The following is a 24,906-nucleotide window of genomic DNA, read 5'->3' on the forward strand; positions in this document are numbered from 1 at the left end:
GGCTACTTTCAAAAAAGAAAACATGTCGTGAGCTACTTTTACTCCTCTTTTTGTTGTTTTTTGCAGTGTATATATTTAGCACATTTTAACATTATGATATTCTTACCTTTAACCTTTGTGTGCTGTTTGGGTCTGTGGGACCCGTTTGCAGTGTTTACTAAAATAACATGTATGCAATTTCATTATTTTAACCTGCTTTATTTGGGGGGGGTCCTCACATCCTCTAGGGGGGTCCTCACATCCTCCAGGGGGGACCTCACCTCCTCTAGGGGGGTCCTCACATCCTCTAGGGCAGTGTTTCTCAAACTTTTTCATACCAAGGACCACTTAACCAATAATAAAACACTCGCGGACCACCTAACTCCACAAATATCCCAAAACACATCGTTTTTCTAGAACAGATTATAAATCGCCTGAAAATGGTACAAACAAGTGGCAACATGTGTGACGAAGGTGTTTCCCTGGGCTTTATCATGCAATATAAAGTGAAACTTAAGCTCCTTCCATTGCGGAGATATTCCCGCGAGAGTGCGGAAAACTTAAATGTATTTATTTATTTCAAATGTGAAATGTTACCAATATACTCACGGACCACTAGGGGGCGCTCACGGACCACCAGTGGTCCGCGGACCACACTTTGAGAAGCACTGCTCTAGGGGGGTCCTCACATCCTCTAGGGGGGTCCGTGGGCATGCACCCCGGGAAGATTTATTTTTTAAATGTTGAAGTGAAATGCATCAATCTGCTGCACTTTGAGCACAACATGAATGTATGGATACAGCTCTCAACACTCAGATGAAAGAGAGCTGTATACTTTTCAATAATCCAAACATCTTTAGAATATGATCACAACCAATAACAAATCATTTAAACTTGTTTATTCTTATCTTGTGTTACCTAGTTAGCATTCTTTCTTTTTATTTATGCATATTTTACTAATCACTCTCTTTTTAAACTTTTAGTTTTGTTTACTGTCCTATAGTACTTTTCCCAGTATAGTTCCGATATAGTTCCGAAAATGTGCGTTCACAGTTCACACCAAAAACAAATCCGGAACTAGAACTTAGTTCATGAGACCCTTTTCAGTCCCTGCTAGAGAGCAGGTACTTTCATGGGAGAAAAAGGTTCCCATTTCTGATAGGCTGGGAGGATTGTAAACCACGCCCCGTAGGCAAGGCAAGTTTATTTATATAGCACTTTTCTGTACGCGACAATTCAAAGTGCTTTACAAAACAAATTAAAAGACTTTTTGGGAATAAATACAGTAAAAACACATTATATAATGGCATTTTACAACAGGCATTACAAAGCAAAGATAATAAAATAATAAAAAGTTTTGTGAAGCCGCCATTTTATTTGCTCGCATTAGCATTATTAGCATTAGCCCAGCACACAAACGCAGAGAGACTAACTTATGGCAACACAAAAGAAAACATGGGAGCGGTGGAGATGAGGAGGTGTCGGCATTCTGGCGATTTACTCGGAAGGCTTCAGTCGAAGCTGCTGGGACTCCCAGCAGCTTCGACTGAAGCCAGTCCCCAACTCCGGGGACTTCCGGTCGGGGACTTCGGGTGGCAGTATACGCCGTGAAGTGGTTTGCAGCCTGCCAGTAAACCCAAATATAACCACCTATATCTACCTGTTAGATAGACATAGAGTTGTAGTAGAAAGAGTTCGCTATGATTGAGGTTTCGTTTATGCATAGGGTCGATTATTTTAGTTACATTTCCTTTTTTGCTTTGTGTATTTTTTACATTTTGGATTTGCTTGGCGAGCTATTTTTTAGAACATGCCCATTCATACATATTTGTTCTTTGTTTAGCAAACTAGCTTGCTAGATTTGTGGCACGATAGCACCTGTATTTCTGCTGGTTAGCTGTCCAGCCACAGCAGCTCCTCAAGTAGTGATCAGGCTTCTGACCCTTACCTTTTTTTTCTGAAGATGCACAAATGGTTTCAGCTTTGACACTTGCTGGTGGCTCATTTATTAGCTTCAAGTGACAATGCAAGTAAGACCCTGAAGGTAGAATGTGTTCATCTGCTAGAATGTTTCCTGTTGCTAACATAATATATAATCCATCATATATTTGATGTAATTTGGACGAGGATAACCTGTCTCAAAGGTATATCTAAGATTTCAAAAGGTGTTCTGTAGTCCGTCTGTTCTCTTCCGATTCCAAACGTCTTCCCATCCCTGCTCTCTGTGCTCCTCTTCCTCTCAGCAGTAGATCACATTTATCATTTCTCTCTCTTTCTTTTCTTCTCATTCCTTCCAGTGTTCATTCATTGAGAAAGCCTGCCTCTGATCTCTCCTCCTTCTCTCTCTTTCTCCATCGATATCTCTTGCTCTCTCTTTCTTCCCCTCCGTCCTGTTCTGTCATTCTGATTATCAATCCTCTTATCCCCCGCTCTGCTGTCAGGACACTATCTCTCTCTTTCTCAAATTAACATTTTAATTACAGGCCCTGCTTAACCCGAGAAAATCAATACCTCTTTCCGCCTTTCCTCTCTCGCTTTCTCCCTCCCTGTCTTCTCCTCAAACCCCCTTAACCCCCGTTTTCTCTCTCTTTCTCTAACAACCCCCCTCACACTCACACACACACACACACACACACACACACACACACACACACACACACACACACACACACACACACACACACACACACACACACACACACACACACACACACACACACACACACACACACACACACACACACACACACACACACACTACTATACACATTTCCTCCCATTGATCTGTGCGTCTTAACTTCCACAACATCCAGACAAACCTTTGAAAAGAGCAGATTGAGTCCGACAAAGAGAGGAAGGGATCACAGAGGGGGGTGGGGGGGTTAGCCTGACTGTTGACTTGGTTTTAGGTTTTTAAAAAGCACCTTGCTTTGAAAATGCACAGCCGTGCAAGAATGACTGTGACCATCAAGAAACGATTTCAAGTTATAATGCTTTTCTGGTGTTCCCTCTCCTGTAGTGTGTTCTATAGGTTTTAATGGTCTGCAAAGGCTAAAATCCCCCCCCGCCTGAAGACGCCTCTTTTCTTCCCTAACATAGTGACATCAATATGTAACACTCACACTGCTATTGGCCAGCACTCCAACACATCGGACGTGATAAGCTAAAGGGCGGGACATCTCTAAGCGGTTGACCAATCCCAACAGAGCCGGACAGCTAACCAATAAGAGCAGACTGGGCTCTGGTTTCAGACAGAGGGTGAAAAGAGGTGCTGCAGCACAGGCAGTATGAGAAAAATAAAGAGCTTTCTGAACATTAAAGCATGGAGACATGTCACAGGAGAGACACTACATACTTGAAGCATCATAAGGCTGCTTTAAAGTGCACATATCATCTCAATCTCAATCTTTATTTATTTATATAGCACATTTAAAACAACCTTCAGTTGACCAAAGTGCTGTACAGGCAATAACTACAATATTAAATAACACAATGGGAGTACAATAATAAAACAATAATTAAAAACATGATAAAAAGCACAATAACTAGAAACATATATATATATATAAATATTAAAACAAACACATACAAATATAAAAATGTAATGTTCAACTAGTATTAAAAGCCAGTGTAAAGAGGTGAGTTTTTAGCTGAGATTTAAAAAGTTCAATAGACTCAGCAGTCCGGATATGTGCTGGGAGGCTGTTCCACAGTCTGGGAGCTGTAACACTGAAGGCCCGGTCACCTCTGGTTTTTTCCCTGCTCCGAGGAACCACCAATATATTTTTGCTGAGCTGAGCGCAATGCTCTAGCTGGAGCATGGGGGTGCAACAACTCAGACAGGTAATGTGGTGCCAGTCCATGCAATGATTTAAAAACAACAAGTAAGTACTTGAACTGGATCCTGTATCATGCTATTTTTAGGCATATATTATGGGTCTCAGACAGTGGCGGCGCCAGGGTATGGCTGGGGTAGGCTACAGTCATACCAAGAAATGGCTTAGCCCCACCATGAAAAATAATGTTAAAGTAAGCAAAATAAATTAAATAATAAGCAAAATGCTAAATGTGGAGAACACGGCTTGCGAAGATATACGGGTCGTGTCCACAACACACAAACTGATCCTGCTGTAACAACAAGTGCACGTTACTGATGCATTATGGTTGAGACCATTCGGGCTTATGCTAGAAGAGGGGTGCAAGGAATAGTCTAAGTAGTGGGGGAGTTTTATACACTAAAAGTGTGGAAATTCTCTGGCGTTATAATATCAGCATGGCCGCGGTCAGATTAAAATCCCTCCGAATGCAATTTGAATAGACCTACAGCCAATCAGAGCAACGAAACGTTGGGTCTGCTGCGTCATGTATTACTGATGAGATCAGTCGGAACCGCCATTCAGTATCCCCATTGGATCTTCAACGTGTACTATCATACGTCACGTTCACAGTGATCCCTTTTTATCTACTACAAGACAAGTGTACCGTTTTATTTCATACAGTTCCATTTGGATTGAGACAGGGAAATAATCTAAACCTCACGCGTGGCGTTTCACTGTCAAGGGGGGCGATGTAGCGTGTACGTAATTACATTGCAAATACAGAATTGAGCCCCACCACTGTATGGGTTAGCCCTACCATAGATTACCCAACAAAAATACTCTGGTGCCGCCACTGGTCTTAGATATATACAAATATATAAAAACATGTCTATGATGTGTTTTTCACAAAATTCAAACAGATTATGCATTTTAGACATCCCTCATATCCCTCTATTCCAGCCCTGTTTAGAGAAACCATGGATGTATAATAAGAACTGGATACAGCGTGGGAGGCGGGGTCTCGTTCTTTCCTATGAGAGCTGCTCATTGCTTCATTGCATGAAGGCAAAATGGCCCAACTTTTGAGAGAGCGAAACGTCACAGATTACCCATCATGCCTAGCTGTCAGAGCAGAAGTACCCGTATGTGCGCTCATAGAGCATGCGCAGTTGAGTTGCCCCGAGCTCCCACTCTCGGCTCACTAGAATGAATGGAGAGAGAAAATAAATCTAGATTCGGCTTTTAGTGCATTTTATAACTTTAAGGACCTAATGATTCTAATAAGGGCTATAAAGGTGTTCGTGCTGGGTAGTTTATTTAGTTAAAAAAAAATGATCCGCTGATTTACAGACGTCTCTTTCCCCATGTTAGTCAATGGGGAAAAGTCTTTCTGGGCCCAGTGACGTCACAGACTCATACGGAAATTGTAGTACCGCCGTTTGAACACAACGAATTTTGGGCGCAGAGTCCGCCGCACTTCCTGGGGGCTTGAGAGAAATGCGGATTTTGGGTCCTTAGCTTAAAAAAAAAAAAAGAGGAGGCGGAGCAAATGCCTGATCAGAGATATTAGGCGCATTCACACCGCAGTACTTTTCCCACAAAGGTTCATCAGAACTTAGTTCATGAGAACTCTTTAGTTCTCATGAACTAAGTTCAAATCGTGTTCACACCGTAATAAATCCCTGGGGGAGGATTGGGCAAATAAAGCCGCTGACGTCACTTCTTCTGCTTTGGGTTTACTGGCAGGCCGCAAACAACTTCACGGCGTGTACTGCCACCCAAAGTCCCCGACCGGAAGTCCCCGGAGTTGGGTCCCAGCAGCTTCTACTGAAGCCTTCCGAGTGCATCGCCAGAATGCCGACACCTCCTCATCTCCACCGCTCCCATGTTTTATTTTGTGTTGCCATAAGTTAGTCTCTCTGCGTTTCTGCGCTGGGCTAATGATAATAATGCTAATGCGAGGATATGGCGGCTTCACAAAACTTTTTGGGAGTTTTACGGGGCGTGGTTTGCATTCCGCCCATCCAATCAGACATAGGAACCTTTTTCTCCCACGAAAGTACCTGCTCTCTATCAGAGACAGAAAAGGGTGTAAAAAGGTTCTGATGAACTCATTTTAGTTCCGGCTCTTTTTGGTGTGAACGCGACATTTCGGAACTATATCGGAACTAAAGGGGGAAAAGTACTGCGGTGTGAACGCGCCTAAAGTTAAATTCTGCTGTGATAAAATGCCATCCTGTTCTAAACCACATCAAGGATTATTTCTGAAACAGTTTGGAGCTCAAATAATTGTTCTCTTGCGTTTTTTTTTGGTGTGAACGCGAAATAACGCAAAAACTGAAATAAAAAAAGGTGAGTTCCTTTTTTTATTTCCTGCTTTTTAAACACATATGCTCTCCATTACAGGTTAGCTCTGAGTGTTAGCGAGGCTTGCTAATGTAAACAAAGACGAGATTACGTCCAAAACATGTCAGGCATTGTTTCTGATAGCAACTCTCTGTGTGTCCACCATCGGAAATTACGTAATATCGACAGCAAATGTGTATCCGCTCGTTGTACCCCCGTTTTTAAAAGATGTGGGTACGGAGGAAAAGAGAAAGGGTTTTATTTTCTGACGCTACGTGAGTTCCCCAACGCACCGGGGACACATATTTATGTATAAAAGACATCAAAAGTGCACTTTACATGATTGTCCCCTTTAAGGTATTACATATATTGTAACAGTATGTAGGCAGGGTCATTACCAGGGTTCACTATCCTAGGGCTGCAACTGCCGCTTATTCTCATTATCTGTTAATCTGCAGATCAGTAATCAATACCGCTTTGTTCCATATAAAGGGAACAGAGAAAATGTACCTTCACACATTATCAAATGTCTTGTTTTGTACAGAACCCAGACTATTCAGTATGCTATATTGTAGGGCAACGAATCCTCACTCTTGTACATTTTAGTTACAGTTAAGAGTCATTTGTTTTACATTTGTAAAAATAAATTACTAATTATTCATTTGTTTTACATTTGTAAAAACAAATTACTAATTATTCATTTGTTTTACATTTGTAAAAACAAATTACTCTTAATAGATATGAAAATAGTTTTTTTCTTGCCATTAACATAACACAAATCATCCTAACATCTTGAACAATTCATCTCATCTAATCTGATTTTTTTTTTAAAACAACACTCAATACATTTTTTAACTTCGGAACAAAAATGTAAAATATATATATTGTTTTTTACTTGAATTCTGATTTGTTTCAATCTATTTTTCGATAATGATAATTATGGTAAATGATGAACTCCTTCTAGGATGCTAATTACTCGTAAAGAAATAAAACAAAGTGTAATAAAGTAAGGAGATAATGTGTGTGTAACAAAGCACTGCAGTGACCCTAACTTCCTGTTCCTGTTGGCAGGTTTGGACCCTGTTCCCTCCACCTCTACAGCTCCAGCCCCAAAGAGAGCTCCAGCTAAAGCCCCCGCAGCCCCCCCTCCCCCCTCCTTCTCCTCCATCAGGCGGCTGAAGCGTCTCATGGATGATGAGGAGCAGGATCCCACCTGTGCAGCAGCCACCCAGCGCCGCCTCACCCAGACCCTCCCCCTGCCTGCAGAGCCCAGGTACACCTGGTGATGTCCTCACTCCCCCTCCTAACTACCCTCCTCTCCCCTCCTCTCACATCCTCTCTACTCAGCTCATTGAAGTTGCTACAGAAATCCTTTTACATCCCTAAGAGTGAAATGAACAGAAATGGACATCTGTCTTCTTCTGCTGTTCCCGTTAGTATTTACTTCCTGTCTGTGTTCTTCTGCTGTTCCCGTTAGTGTTTACTTCCTGTCTGTGTTCTTCTGCTGTTCCCGTTAGTGTTTACTTCCTATCTGTCTTCTTATGTTGTTCCCGTTAGTGTTTACTTCCTGTCTGTGTTCTTCTGCTGTTCCCGTTAGTGTTTACTTCCTGTCTGTCTTCTTATGTTGTTCCCGTTAGTGTTTACTTCCTGTCTGTGTTCTTCTGCTGTTCCCGTTAGTGTTTACTTCCTATCTGTCTTCTTATGTTGTTCCCGTTAGTGTTTACTTCCTGTCTGTGTTCTTCTGCTGTTCCCGTTAGTGTTTACTTCCTATCTGTCTTCTTATGTTGTTCCCGTTAGTGTTTACTTCCTGTCTGTCTTCTTCTGTTGTTCCCGTTAGTGTTTACTTCCTGTCTGTGTTCTTCTGCTGTTCCCGTTAGTGTTTACTTCCTGTCTGTCTTCTTATGTTGTTCCCGTTAGTGTTTACTTCCTGTCTGTCTTCTTCTGTTGTTCCCGTTAGTGTTTACTTCCTATCTGTGTTCTTCTGCTGTTCCCGTTAGTGTTTACTTCCTATCTGTCTTCTTATGTTGTTCCCGTTAGTGTTTACTTCCTGTCTGTCTTCTTCTGTTGTTCCCGTTAGTGTTTACTTCCTGTCTGTGTTCTTCTGCTGTTCCCGTTAGTGTTTACTTATGTCTGTCTTCTTCTGTAGATTTTTCTGATGTTCAGCGCTCTATCTTTTAACATCTTTACTTTTTCTCCCTTGATCGTCCTTAGCGACGGTCATTATTATGCTTAGCAGCGGTGTGTTCAACAGTCTCAGTAACATCTGAAATGTCCAAATTGAATCGAGTATTCAGCTGAGCCGGATAATGATTAGAGATATAGCATATTGCCCCTTAATACCAAAACTCCTCCTGCCTCTCAGTGCAGCACTAATGTATGAACTCCCCCCTAAGGACAGGCCTAATTAGATCAGTCTTAGTTCCCTACAGACTCCCACAGTGTGAACTCAGTGCGGCATGTAGCTGATTGTGAAACGGTTCCCTAATGATGCTGTTACTTTCCTGCAGCAGCTCCTCGGGGCCCGGCTCCTCCTCGGGGCCCGGCTCCTCTCAGAAGGCTACTGATGCTCCTGTGGTTCCGTTTGGTCTGGACCTCTACTACTGGGGCCAGGAGCAGCCCAACGCTGGCAAGATCATCAAGTAACCAAGACTCTCTCACACACACACACATACACACACACACACACACACACACACACACACACACACACACACCACACACACACACACACACACACACACACACACACACACACACACACACACACACACACACACACACACACACACACACACACACACACACACACACACACACACACACACACACACACACACACACACACACACACACACACACACACACACACACACACACACGTGCACAGTGCTTCATTTTTATCCTGAGAATACCGGTATAATTCTCTTAAAGTTTTTTTTATTTATCATCACAACACTCCTCTTCCTTTGCATTTATGTATAGAAATGTGTTGATTTTTAAAGAATGATTTGTAACATTCAATTTCATTTAAATACATTTAAATTCTGAATCTTTGAGAACAGGGGCCCAGATTCTAAACAGAAAGTATTCGAAGTATATCTTACCAACACTTCGAGAGTTTTAAATAGTTTATTTATCATACAGAAACATTTACAATTAACTAAAAGTATCCAACCCTAACTACTAAGTGGTCCCAAATGATTTATTTGATCAGACCACACATACAAAAATAGATAAGATATAATAAAAAAAACATATAACAAATTTCATAATACCATACAGCAACAGGAGAGTCTTCGTCATGCTCTGCTGTGCGGTCCCTGTGCAGGTCGGCCTCCCAGCATCAGTTCTGGGTTCCCATCGATGTGGACGAGGAGGTGGAGAACAAGGAGCTGCTGGCAGAGAGCCGCAGCAGATACATCTCCTTCCCTGGGAGCTTCACCCCGGTCAGCCATCACTGCAGAGCTCCTCTGGGGGGCGGGAAGCTGTGCCAGAGACAGGACCGCCTCAAGGTACGGGACACAAAGACTGCCCCCCTTTCTCATTGTAGTCCTTCTCCATCCAGCTGCTTCCAGAGCTGTTTGGAGCCGGGCCCCGATTCCAAACCAGTTTTTTGTGTTTCCACTGCATTAGTGCCGGCTCTGGGCCTCAAACTGGTCCAACTGCGGCATTTATAATCCTGGCGCGCTCCAATAACAGAGAAACACTTGCTGTAGGTCAGAAGCTTGAGGGGAACAACAGCAGGCCAAGGAGAGCGTAGAACGTTGTTGAAGAATCAGTAGCGCAGAGTTCGCACATTGGCTAAAACGCCCACACACATATAAATGGTATTGACACGCCACGCAACATTAACCAGGCATATGTGTGACTTATTATTTATGATTCAACACACATTCAACCTGTTTCTGATATTGTGTTAACCACAAGGACCTCTTCCTTCAAAGCATTTATGGAGAATCATTATTTAGTTGTTCCTTTAAACACACACAAATGTAATGCAATACATATTTAGTGTATCTTGGTCTTTCTTGAGTCCAACTGGCTTTGCTGGCCAGGCTAACATCATCCATGTAGAAACTTTATACATTCCTTGATGTACAGTGCTATGTGCCAAACTTTTTCAGTTAAGGCCAAACGCCGTGGTCAGCAAATGCTAAACCATAGTAGCATACCGTTAGCAACGTCACTCTGGAGAAAAGTATAACGTTGGAGAAGTCGTTTCTGAATCTCAATCTGGCTTCGTGAGTTTAACAGCAACATGAGCACAAACGCAGTCCAACATTGTCCTTATTATGAGGGATATCTCCGCTGGCGTTAGAGCGACTAAGCCATGATGTCTTGTTGTGGCTCCTACTGGGCTGAGGTCAGTTTTGAAGCAACCAAACCAGCCCCACAGACTGAATGGCACTTGTTTCATTGAGAGATGTATCGGAGTGTGTGTGAGCTGTCCCTCTGTCCTCCAGTGTCCTTTCCATGGAGGCATCGTCCCTCGGGACCAGGAAGGGAGACCCTGCAGACTGGAGGACCGGCTGAGGGAGGAGAAGGAGGAGAGGAAGAGGAGGGAGGAACACCCGGGTAAGGAGCACACATCCCTGCACATTGTTCACAAAATGTTCCTCACACCACAGGGAGAAGAAGAAGAAGATCTTTTCTACAATCAACACTAAACAGTAAAAATACTGTATTACCAGAAAGGAAAATATTGCTTAACTAAAAGTACAAAAGTGTTAGCATCAAGTTATACCTCCGTACCAAAAGTAAAAGTACTCAATATGTGTAATGTCCCATTTCATCACATACTTTAAATTAGTGGACTATGATTATTGATTTAATAATAGGTTCATCACAGCTGGTTTGAATATCATTAAGCCACAAGACAACACGCGAAGAACTGGAGTGGTTTAAGCTATCATCATTTCCCCCGGAGGTTATTTTGGTCTGATGATGTTGGTGCTACAATTGTATCAACCAACAGACCAAATAATACAAAAAAATACTATTATTAACATTCCTTTCCTCTTTCTATCGGACATGGGAATTAAAAACACAGTAAACAGATCACTTATTGTGATTGACAGCTAGTTATATACAAAACCACTATGAACTGGACATGAAGCTAAAAGACGACTGAACAAAGCGAAACAAACAATAAGTAAAAAAAGAATCCAAATGTTGTCATAGGTATTGTGTTTAGTTATAATTTTGTGCTGTGGCTACTGTTTGTTAGGGTTAGGGGTTACAGTTTGCTTTCCCACCAACCAGAGCCATGTATGACCTGATCATTGACCTCGCTGCAACACAAGCGTCAATATTCCTCCACAGAACAGCCATGGTGGATGCTGCTGTGCTCTTGCTGCTTTTACACCGACAAAGGAAAAATCATATGCAAGTACGACTTCTCCTGAACTTCCTCCTGGTTCTACATGCGACACACACACACACACACACACACACACACACACACACACACACACACACACACACACACACACACAACACACACACACACCCACACACACACACACACACACACCACACCACACACACACACTCACACACACACACACACATCACTCACACATCACACACACACACACACACACCACACAAACACACACACCACACACACCACACACACACACCACACACACACACACTCACCACACACATACACTCACACAACACACACACACACACACACACACTCACACACACACTCAAACACAGCACACTCCACACACACACACACACGACACACACACACACACCACTCACACTCACACACCACACACACGCACCACACACACACACACACCACACCACCACAACCAAACACACACACACAAACACACACACACACCACCGCACACTCACACACCCACTCACACACTCACATCACACCACGCACACTCACTCCACACACACCACACACACACACACACACCCACACACACACACCACACACACACACACACACCAAACACACACACACACACACACACACACACAACCACTCACCACACACTCACACACACACACGCACACACACACACACACACACAACAACACACACACACACACACACACACACACACACACACCCCACACTCACGCACACCACGCACTCACACACTCACACACACACTCACACACACACCGCACACACCCACTCACCACACACTCAACACACACACGCACACTCACACACACACACACACACACACACACACACACACACCACGCAACACACACGCACACTCACACGCACACGCACACTCACACACACACACACACACGCACACACACACACACACACACAACACACACACCTCACACGCACTCAACCACGCACGCACACACACACACACACACCCACACACACACACACACACGCACGCACCCACACTACACACTCACACACACACTGCGACACACACACACACACACCACACTACACACACACACACACCACTCACACACACTCACACCCACACACACACACACTCACACAACGCCTCACACACACGCACATCACGCAACACACACACACACTCACACTACACACACATCACACACCACACACCACACACACACACACACACACACCACACACACACACACACACACTCAACACACACAACACACACCACCACACACTTACGCAACACACACACACACCACACACACACACACACACACACACCACACACTCACACACACACACCACACCACACACACACACCACACACCACACACGCACACACACACACACACACACACACACCACACTCACACACCACCACACCACACAACACACCACACACACACACCACACACACACACACACACACCCACACACACACACACACACACACACACACACACACACACACACACACACACACACACACACACAGAGGTGATGACAGAGCACAGAGCCCTGCTGCAGCTCTGATCACTCTCAGGCTCTCAGTGTCTCTCAACATCTCTGATTTATTTTCTGTCTTTAACTTTTCTTAGTCTCTATTCTGTCGTCCGCTATCTTTAGTGCGAATGCGCACTAAAGATAGTTCTTCAAATCTTTAATCTTCTTCTTATTATTATTGTTATTTCAACCAATACTTTGGCTCTCAATAACTTCAGCATACTTTCAGCTACAGAAACCATCCAAATATCAAACTATTCAGCCTTTTCAGCACATGATGGGAAACGTTATACTTTTTGAAATATTCAGCTCTTTTTTTAACATGGAAGTCAATGGGAGGAACCTTCAAATCCTCTTTTAACTACACCGTGCACCAAATGCTTCTCCTTCCACATACTTTCAGCTAGAGACTTCATTCCAACTTTAAAATGATCACAATACATTCAGCAATTCAAATTATATTCAGATTTTTGATATCTTTTACACTTTTTGAGATATTTAACTTAGTTTGGAGCTAAATATAGAGGCTTTCTTCAGATTTGAACATTAGTGTGTATTGCGCAGCTCTTTAAGTCTAGAGTGCTTTGATCTCAAAACAGAGTGGAGGAGAGCTTGAAATTTGCCCAACATTTTTTTTTTTTAAACCTGCAGTAATTCCCAAACCCTACACTCCTTGGACATCATTTTTCATGAAAAACATAGGAAAAGCAAAATAATTAAACAAAATACCTCTTGAGGGCATGAAGTGACAAACACGTTCAACATGTCTCCATTAAGGCCCATTGTAAATACAGCCTGATCTTTCCTCACAGCAGCAGCCGCACACCTTTAGTTAATCTGCCAAAAAGGCCACATTATTGACCCGAAAGTACATAAAAGCAGACTCAGACGCTCGTCAGGGTCCTGACATGCTTCACGCATTGAAATTTCACCGATATCTGTTACGGTTCTTCAATAAAACATTCACATGTAAGAGGTTTATTTCTCATTCAGAACAATGGAAAGGCTCTCCTCTCACTGATTACTGCACATCACCATGGAAACCTTTGATCTCTGGGCTCAAAAGCACAGGTGTTTCATAACGTTGTTAGCTCAAACATAAACACCTGTGTGATGGAACACGATGATGTCATAACTCTAACTGACATGCTCAGAACGCCACCAAACATCACATGATGGTTAACACTGTGGCCCTGAACAGCTCTACATCAAATCTGATGTTACATAATGTGGTGTTACCATGGCAACGCATCCCTCGCCATAAAACATGATGTCGCTGTAACTCCAATGGACACAGTCCGATCATCCCCCAATCTTCACTTGTATATCACCGGTCCATGCCTCAACAGCTCTACACCAAATCTGAGATCTCACCATATGCCGTTTCCATGGAAACGCATCCCTCGCCAAAAAACACGATGTTGTCATAACGCCTATGAAAAGGGTAAAAACAGCACCAGACTTCAGATAATGGTTAATAGTCCAGCCCTCAACATGTCTATGTGCCAATAGTGAGTTTTCCTCAAAAGCTATTGCCATGGCAACGCATCCCTCGCCGTAAAACACGATATTGCTATAACTCCTATGAAATTGGTCAAAAAGTGCTCAAACTTCACATGTGTGCTAACAGTCCAGCCGTGAAGACATCTACGTGACAGTTTTGAGATTTCTTCAAATGCCGTTGCCATGGCAACCCAATGCTCACCATCATAACTTCAGTGAAAATGCTCCAAACGGCCCAAAACTTCACAGGTTCGGTAACGATGCAGCCATCAACGCATCTAAGCGTATTATAGGGTTTCATCAAATGCCGTTGCCATGGCGACAGATCACTCGCCATCAAGTTAGTTCAAAAGTTTGCAGTTAAAATATTCTGATGCTTTTCAAAGCGTTTTTACTTTCTTTTCTCTTCTTAATACACATTCATTCACTACTACTTACATCTGATATGTAACTCCTTCAGCCTATTTTCAGCTGCAGAAACCATTCAACTATTACATTATTCAGCTATTTCAGGACATTGAGGCTATACATTTTGTTGTTTATACCCTTTTTAAACCTTTTCTTTTAAATATTAAGCTTCTTCAATAATTGTCCTACCCTTCCAGTTTAACATTTCACTTTGAAGTTTTCAACAAAGTCATTGCAATGCATTTGAGCTGTAAGAATTTGATTCAAATCTTTTAACTTTTCTGCATTTCTCCGCTAAGTTCAGCAACACACTTACTTGGTTTCTGTAGCTAAAAACAGCTACCATTCAGCTAATAACATTCAGCTTTTTCTGCATTTTCAGCTAAATTCAGCCACAAATGTTCATAGTTTACAGCATTCGCACATTTTCTGCAGGAAATGCATTTTCTAGTTGTTTGTTACTCTTCATTACCTTTATTCAGTTATTTTCTTCTATTCTCAAACTCCTCTAACTTCACAACAACAAAGTGATAGAGGACACACACACACACACACACACACACACACACACACACACACACACACACACACACACACACACACACACACAATGTAAATATGCAGCTGCTCCCCTTTTAGCAGTAATGACTCTCCTAAATACACCAGCTGCTTTTCAATTACTGCTCCTCTGTGTGTGTGGGTCTGTGTTTGTGTTGCATGCGTGTGTGTGTGTGTGTGTGTGTGTGTGTGTGTGTGTGTGTGTGTGTGTGTGTGTGTGTGTGTGTGTGTGTGTGTGTGTGTGTGTGTGTGTGTGTGTGTGTGTGTGTGTGTGTGTGTGTGTGTGTGTGTGTGTGTGTGTGTGTGTGTGTGTGTGTGTGTGTGTGTGTGTGTGTGTGTGTGTGTGTGTGTGTGTGTGTGTGTGTGTGTGTGTGTATAATGAGGGATAGTTGAAGGTCCAGTCAGACCCAGGGTCAGACCGGCTGATTAATAACCCCCCCCACACACACACACACACACACACACAGAGCGGGGGATCAGTGTTTTGACAGAGTGGATCCCATCACAATCACAGTGTAATTACTTTGCATTACTGCAGGTTTATCTCTAATTCCCCCGCAGTCCGTCATTAAGCAGAAGTGTCTGTTCGTTTAGCCTGTCATTACTCTGCGTTACTTTATCAGGCAGAATTATGACATTACACTTTTCATTAACACCACAATTGGATCCAAATGGGCCAGGCCGACACTGTTTACTGCTCAGTGAGAGGAGAGTGCAGCACGGCTTCTCTTATCAGCTCTAATGACTTCATTACAGACTTTGTTCAACTTTCAGTGGGGGGGCAGACTGCAGGCAGGTCGCTTCTTCTTCAACATATAAAGTCTGATCTGAGATCTGTCTGAATAGAACTGATGCAACACTTAAAATAAAGATGGCCAAACTTGAGCTTTTTTCGGTACATGGCTAAGTTTCTTAGACAGTGGTTGAATTAATACTCAATTCTGATTTGCCAATTTTGACATTCAGCAGACTGTTGCTATAGATGCTCTGATCAATGGACTGTCCGCTGAAAAAAGTCTGGTCAATTTAACAACAGCTGTGGCCAAAAACACACATTTGTTATCCTCCATGCTTTTTGAATATTTATTTTTTCAATTTGTGGAGGCATGAACGTTTGGATTCCTGATGGCTAAACTGTCCCCAGGGCTGAAAAAGAGAGACAGGAAGTCATCACTAAAGGGAACACGGGTTGGGCTCTGGCAGTGTTTAAAGACTGGAAGAAAAAAAAGAAAATGTGAACAGACTTGGACAGTTACATAAAACCTCGATCCTTGCTGCCGTCATTTTAAGTTTTTTGAACGTTGTTTAATAAAACCATGTTCAATATGTTATGTTAAATGATTGATTGGCCAGTAGGTAACCGTGTAATAAGGGGGATAATGTGCAGTGGTCCTTATAGGGAAAATAACCCAGATAAGGGGAACAGGACCCTGAAGGGTGACTCCTGCACATCATCCCTACCTGTAGCACGTGCTCAGACTCTGGATACATTACCATGACAACCCTGTTAAGTGTGTTGATGCCATGTATGAAATGTGGAGATGTCCTCCTCTCTTCACCCTGCTGATGACTCCTCTCTGTTGCAGACTGGAAGGATGCAGATCTGATGCGGGACATCGAGGCGGCCACAGGAGAAGACCTGGGCTCTGACAGGCTGGGGAAGAAAAGGAAAGGGAAGAAGAAGAAGTACCCGAACCTCAGCGACCTGAAGCAGAGCGCCAACACGTCCCGCTCCAGGCTGGAGAAGAAAGTCCTCAACAAGTACGTCACTTCCTGTTTCTGAACGATCTGATAGGTTTACAATGTTTCAGTGGGTCTTCAGCTTTATGATTTTCCATTCATGTTAAATCTTCAACATGTTCTGAATCCACCCCTTCCTGTCCCCCCCCCCTTGCAGGAGCGCCATGCGCAGAGTAGCGGAGGTGATGAGTAAAGCTGACAGCAGGAAACATGACAAGTTCTCCAACCAGTTCAACTACGCCATCCACTGACCTGCATTCACATTGTGACTCTGAAGAAGAGAGGAACGTGATTCTCGTAGTAATAATAATGAGATTCAAAGAACTTCTGACACACCTAATGAGTATCAATTATTCAGCCTTTATACGCATAGTTTACATTTGGTATAGCTGATTGAATTTAATGTTTAACTGCTCTTTGAATTTGTTTTTAAATACATTTTGTTCAAGATTATGTGTGTGTGTGTATGTGTTTTCCAAGTCCATATTTGTATTTATAAATGTTTCATTTGGTACATTTGTAAGTAAATGTTTTGTTGTTATTGTGATCGGTTCATTGAAATTGATATTTTGGTTATGAAGTGAGTGAACATATCTGTACATTTGAGTTCTTACTCTTTTCCCTCACTGATGGTAAGGATGTAATTTGGTTGTGTTTGTAGACGGTGGAAGCAGGGAGAGGAATATACGTGCCTTGATCCCTGCCGAGTCCACGCACAACTGTTGATTGGTGTCAGTGCCAAAAAACTTTTTAGGAGCAATGCGCTCATGGTATAGATGTGGCGCATACATCTTAGTTCCTACTCTTTTCCCTCACCCTATCCTAAGGGAGTGCATGTACGTAGACACGCTAGTTTTGCTGCTATAGGCTTGGACTGTCGGGGGACACCTTACTTCCTCCTTCTGTCTGTCTGTATCTGTGTTCTCTCATGTTCCGACTGATCCTGTTGGATCAAGGACGGGCCGTTACGCATCCGACCTGGAAAATTTTGCAGCCAATCTTATTTGTTGCAGTGTACCGTGCACCAGGTCCTTATTCAGAATTCTTATCTGAATTCTCTGAGTTTTTATCAACTTTGGTACTTAAAACAGATAAAGTAATTATCGTAGGTGACTTTAATATTCATGTTGACGACGATAAAAATAGCCTTACTGTTGCATTTAACTCTATATTAGATTCTGTTGGTTTCCGTCAGAGTGTAAATAAACCAACCCACTGCTATAATCACACTCTCGACCTTGTTCTGACTTATGGTATTGAAATTGAGCAACTATTAGTCGAACCGCATAATCCTGCTTTATCCGACCATTTCTTAGTAACTTTTGAAGTACTGTTACTAGCAGCGACGTGCAGTCAAGGGAGGCAGGGGAGGCAGAGCCTCACCTGTCATACTCCAATGTAACGGAAAAACTAAATAGTAATAATAATAAAATGTCTCGACTGATCTGTGTTGTTAATGCGATTTATGTATGATTCCAATCGTCTTTTATAGTCAAACTCAGCAAATTTGCCGAGCTCCGCTACAACTACGGATAGCGATGAGAAGTGAGGCAGGGACGAGCTCTGCCTCTCGTAAGCCCACAGTAACTGGCTGGAGCGCGGGCACTAATTTAGCGCGGCCACTTATTTTGTGAGCGCGCTCAAGCCAGTTACTGTGTGGTGAGGTGAGGCACAGATGAGATCTGCCTCACCTCAGAATGCGTCACCCCACAGAAACTGGCTGGAAAGCGGGCCCTAAGCGCATGCCTGCACCATCTCACTGTATGTCACCAATGTAATGTTTGTAGATCCCTTTATTACATTTATCCTCGCCATCCATAGTCTCTAAATTTCATATATATATTTCACGTATATATGATATTTTGGCCCGCTGGTCTCATCATACAACGGCAATGAAAAAAGCACCAGGGGAGGCAGCCATAACCTCTGCCGCACTGAAGGGGGCGCAAGTGAGCCCACAGGTTCTTGTTGCTACTGTTATTCTACGCAGAGACGGTAGACACAAACAACAAACTAGACTTTTGAAACTACAGGAAGATAAGGAGGACTTTTACAAAGAAGTAATAGAGATTGTTGTCCAGAAGGATAGCATGGACTTCATCTTCAAGTCAAGGTAAGACCACATTGGTAATGAACATGGGATCTTACTAAGAAAGAACAATCCAATATTTAAATTGTGGGTAGGCCTATCCTTTTGTTGAACGGTCTGTTTAAAATGAATTGAAGCATCAGACTAAAAAAGCTTTTGAAAATAAGCGAATATTTCGATTAAGGTCAAAATTTAATATTTGTAAATCTGTCTCTGAAAGAGTCAGTGCCTCACCAGCCATGAACCTCACCGCACGTTACTGGTTACTGGACTACAAAGCATTAGTCAAAAGCTCCTGCAGCATAAACCTATCTGTTAGTGCTATAGCCAAATTTAAGGAAGAGATTCCACCAATACTTAACTCGATAGCATGTCTGCATGTAGGGGAGGAAACTTATACAAAATGTACACCCCCCCAAATTGATCATGTTGTTAATAGTGCTACAGATGCGCTGCGAATAAAATTAGACTCTGTTGCTCCTTTGAAAAAGAAGAAAATAAAACAACATACATTAGCTCCATGGCATAATGCCGAAACCCGCAAAATAAAGCAAAAGTCGAGACAACTTGAAAGGATATGGCGTTCCACTAAACTTGAAGAATCTCGTTTAATTTGGCATATTACTCTCAATGAATTTAAGAAAGCACTGCGTAAAGCGAGAGCAGCCTACTACTCTTCATTAATAGATGAGAATAAGAATAATGCAAGATTTCTTTTCAGCACTGTAGCCAGGCTGACAGAAAGCCACAGCTCGATTGAGCCTTCTATTCCCATAGCACTCAGTAGCAATGATTTTATGTGCTTTTTTAATGATAAAATTGTTACTCTTAGAAACAAAATTAATGACCTCTTGCCTTTGACCAGTATAGTGTTATCAACAGCTCCCGGAAACGTAAGTTCTAATATTACACTAGATAGTAAACTAGAATGCTTTTCAGCGATAAACCTTGAACAATTAAATTCAATGATTCTCTCTTCTAAACCATCAACGTGTATGTTAGACCCAATTCCAACTAAGCTGTTCAAATACGTTTTTTCATTAATTAGCACTTCTTTATTAAATATTATGAATATGTCTTTATTATCAGGCTATGTTCCACAATCATTCAAAGTAGCAGTGATAAAACCGCTTCTTAAAAAGCACAACCTCGATCCAGAGGTTTTAGCCAATTATAGACCTATCTCTAATCTCCCGTTCCTCTCAAAAATTCTTGAGAAAGCAGTCTCAAAACAGTTGTGTGATTACTTAAAAAACAATGATTTATTTGAAGATTTTCAGTCTGGCTTTAGAACACATCATAGCACAGAGACAGCTCTGGTTAAAGTCACAAATGACATTCTAATAGCCTCTGACAAGGGACGTGTCTCTATTCTTGTCTTGCTCGATCTCAGTGCTGCATTTGATACTATCGACCATGATATCCTATTGCAAAGACTAGAGCACTTAGTTGGCATACAGGGAACTGCTTTAGACTGGTTTAGGTCCTATCTATCTGAACGCTCTCAGTTTGTACGTGTCAACGATGAATCTTCCATGCAAACCAAAGTTAGCCATGGAGTGCCACAGGGCTCAGTGCTCGGACCTATTTTGTTCACACTATATATGCTTCCAATCCATTAGGCAATATTATAAGGAATCATTCTGTAAATTTCCACTGTTATGCGGATGATACTCAACTATATTCATCCATCAAGCCTGATGAAACCTAAATAAAATTCAAGACTGCCTCAAGGACTTGGATGACCTTAAACATTTTGATGTTAAACACGGCTAAAACTGAAGTTATTGTACTCGGCCCAAAGAATCTATGAAACAAACTATCTAAAGATAAACTAACTATGGATGGCATTAATTTGGCCTCCAGTGAACTGTAACGAATCTTGGTGTTATATTTGATCAGGATTTATCTTTTAACGCCCACATAAAATCAATCTCAAGGACCGCCTTCTTTCATCTACGCAACATTGCCAAAATTAGGCATATCTTGCCTCAAAACGATGCAGAGAAATTATCCATGCATTTGTTACTTCAAGGCTGGATTATTGTAACTCCTTATTATCAGGGTGTACCAAGAAGTCAGTTAAGTCGCTTCAGCTGATTCAAAATGCTGCAGCTCGTGCAGCAGCAGAGTTAGGAAAAGGGACCACATTACTCCTGTTCTGGCTGCCTTACACTGGCTCCCTATAGAACACAGGATATCATTTACAATTCTTCTTCTCGCCTACAAAGCCCTTAATGGGCAGGCGCCATCTTACCTTAAAGAACTCATTATACCCTACTGTCCTACTAGGGCATTGCGTTCCAAGAATGCAGGGTTGTTGGTTGTTCCTAGAGTCTCTAAAAGTACAATGGGAGCCAGAGCCTTTTCTTATCAAGCTCCACATTTGTGGAATCAGCTTCCAGTTTGTGTTCGGGCGGCAGACACCCTATCCGTTTTTAAGAGTGCGCTTAAGACCTTCCTTTTTGATAAAGCTCATAGTGATAAAATAAAATAATCTAATAAGAGTGCATTGACGTAGATACGTTGTGCCTCTTCACCTATACATTTTAGTTCTTACTCTTTCACTTAAATCCTAAAAACTTAGATCTTATATTTAAAACTTTATCCAAAACCTTTCCCCTCTCTGACCTCTTGAGGTTCTATTAGAGGGTTATAACAGGTTGCAGAGAAGGCCTAGCCCGGCCGGGGAGTGTGGAACGTAGTCACAGACCTACTCCTCACCTCTCACCTCTCACCTCTCACCAATTCCAATTAAGGTTCCAGTGGGTGCCTCTCCGCCTCTGTTTCTTACTTCTGATTTGCTACCCTTTTCCCTCAACCTATCCTAAGGGAGTGCATGTATGTAGACACGTTAGTTTAGCTGCTATAGGTTGGACTGTTGGGGGGACACCTTACTTTTGCTTTCTGTCTGTTTGTACCTATGTACTCTCATGTTCCGATTAACCCAGCTTCCCCCAAATCTTTTGTGTCCATATATACGCCGGCATCCTGAGTCGAGGCTAATCCTGTTGCTGTGGTCGTGTGTCCTGGATCCTCTATCCTGATCACTGGATCTGAGTCCTGGACTTCGATTCGTGGCTGAACCTGTCTCTGCGGTCCTGCCTGACTCTCACCATACTACTTCCCTGATGGCTCCCACAGGATTGCTGACATCCTCGTGGATTCATCTTCTTATTATAGACACATGCATTTCCAAACATTTGGTCTTTCCAAACATTTGGTCTACCTTCGCTGTAAAATGTATTATCTCTTCAATTTACACACGGCATCTATTGCACGTCTGTCCGTCCTGGGAGAGGGATCCCTCCTCTGTTGCTCTCCCTGAGGTTTCTCCCATTTTTCCCTTTAAACTGTGGGTTTTCTCCGGAAGTTTTTCCTTGTACGATGTGAGGGTCTAAGGACAGAGGGTGTCGTATTGTCATACTGATATTCTGTACAAACTGTGAAGACAAATGTAACATTTGTGATATTGGGCTATATAAATAAACATTGATTGATTGATTGATGGTCACATGACTACACATGCACAGTTTCCTGACATGCTCCTCCCTCCTACTTGTCACCTGTTTCTTTAAGTCAACAGTCAACTTGCATTGTGGGTAATGTAGGCGCAGAGTTGGGGATATTCTAGTTTAATGTGAAGGCTTAACATAACAATTACAAAATAAATGTCATGGTAATCAGTTGGAAGTGTAGGTACTGAACAAATGTTAGCAGTTACAGAATGGTTACATCCCAGTGTATGATCTTAAAGCTCTTAAATACTTTATACATTAATTCTGATGAATCTGAAAGTTATATTGAAGAAGTTTGACAAAATGAATACTCATTTCAAACTATAGCACGTTTTATACATGATTAGCAATACAAATTCATTTAGATAATGTTGAAGGAGTTTTAGTAAAGGTTTTGACAAGGAAGAAGAAAGTGGAATATAAAGATAATTGTTGTGTCTCAAATTGTGTGTTTCTGTACTTACGTTTGCTGTTTCGAGTGCATATGTGTTACAGTGTGAAGTATGGCACTATAATGCACTACGAGTACTTAGATAATCCATTAAAAATGGTCAACAAGTTGACTTCTCACCCGTGGCGTAGCCACCATAGGGCCAGGGTGGGCCCAGGCCCACACAGTTTACTCATTGGCCCCCCCTTAGAAAGCTTCGGTGTGATTTAAAACATTTTTTTATTTTTTATTATTTGAGTATTATTATAAAAAAAGTATTCACCCATTGAGAATATCGAAGAATTCAAAGTGAAATTCAAGTGAACAAATATCGAGTTTAATTAATGTTGTATGTGTTTTGTCCTCTGAACCAAACTCATTTACGGTAAAACTGATTGTTGGTTCCGGCGCGCGCCATAATAACGTGAGATAGGCAGAGAGCTGCCTGCAAAATAAATGATGGCTCAAAGTTCACTAATGAACTTTTTTTTTTTTTTTAAAAAGCCAGACTCCAAGAAGAGCCCCCACTGCCCTCATCTAGCAGCGATCTATACGATCATTTTCTGATGACGACGAAATAGTTTTATGTGCAGATGAGAGAGCTGTCCAGAATGACACCAAGATGTTGTGTTTGTGCTCTTGATAAGCCATTAAAACAGTAAAATACGTGTCTCCTGTTCACCAAAACATACCCATCTGTTATGGAAAAAGAAAGTATTCTAAAAGTAATCTGCCACCGGTACCGGCGGGGATTGTTGTTAGCTTCTGATGCGCAGAAGAAAAATCTGGCCCACCCTATTTTTTACAGGCCCACCCTAAAGTACATTTCTGCCTATGCTACTGTTTCTCACACTTAATGACCGCCATCTTGCCTACGTGTCGAAAGTTAACTACGCAATTGCAGTTCTGCATGTGTTTTTTAGTAACATTTGCATAGTGACCACATAGTAGTAACATTCCATTATATTGGTTTAAAAAGAAACCACATACATTTTATTAGGTTATTTGAGCAGTTTATAATCATCTGGTACCGCAAATTATCGCAGCTAGCTAGCTAACTAGCTAACAGCTGCCATCATCACTTCCTGTGAGGGCCCAGCAGTCTTGTGCTATCCAACACAACACTACAGGGTGGAAATGAACACGCTGTCTACGTCAGAGCATGACATGGCCCTACAGGCCGATCACGCCGACTGCGTGGTGCCTCACCTTGCGGAGGGGGCCTCATCTTGCGGAGGGGGCCTCATCTTGCGGAGGAAGCCTCAACTGAGCCGCAAATGCGGCGCACCTATGCGCTTATGCGGCTCAATTAGTATGGCGCGGCACGGTTTCGCCGCTGCGATGCTCCACTAGCACCACGACCCCCCCCCCCCCCGTCGACGCTCGCAAAACAGAGGGCCTCATCATATAACTTTGCGTGGGGCCTCAAATTTGCCAGGGACGGCCCTGCATGGCAGTATTCTAAAGGAAGTATCAAGTGACTGGCAGATGTCTCGGTTCATGCTGCATACATTTTCAACCCTTTCGTTTGGGACAGTCTGCATGAGCGTTACAGTGATAGACAGCTGAGTCAGCATTAACACTGCTGAAAG

At 42.5% G+C, this 24,906-nt stretch overlaps 1 protein-coding gene across 3 annotated transcripts in view; it reads left to right on the plus strand.

Moving 5' to 3' along the window:
• Positions 1–17,791, plus strand: part of uvssa (UV-stimulated scaffold protein A) — a 43,976-nt gene extending 26,185 nt beyond the window's left edge. For all 3 annotated transcript variants that reach the window (XM_034222843.1, XM_034222844.1, XM_034222845.1), the window contains exons 10-15: positions 7,215–7,416; positions 8,654–8,782; positions 9,472–9,655; positions 10,607–10,718; positions 17,124–17,298; positions 17,435–17,791. In XM_034222843.1, the coding sequence (XP_034078734.1) occupies positions 7,215–7,416; positions 8,654–8,782; positions 9,472–9,655; positions 10,607–10,718; positions 17,124–17,298; positions 17,435–17,528 (896 nt within the window). In that variant the 3' untranslated portion in view covers positions 17,529–17,791. The remainder of the gene's footprint in view (positions 1–7,214; positions 7,417–8,653; positions 8,783–9,471; positions 9,656–10,606; positions 10,719–17,123; positions 17,299–17,434) is intronic.
• The last annotated feature ends 7,115 nt before the right edge of the window (positions 17,792–24,906 follow it).

The sequence above is a fragment of the Gymnodraco acuticeps genome, unplaced genomic scaffold, assembly GCF_902827175.1.
Source record: "Gymnodraco acuticeps unplaced genomic scaffold, fGymAcu1.1, whole genome shotgun sequence".
NCBI lineage: Eukaryota > Metazoa > Chordata > Actinopteri > Perciformes > Bathydraconidae > Gymnodraco > Gymnodraco acuticeps.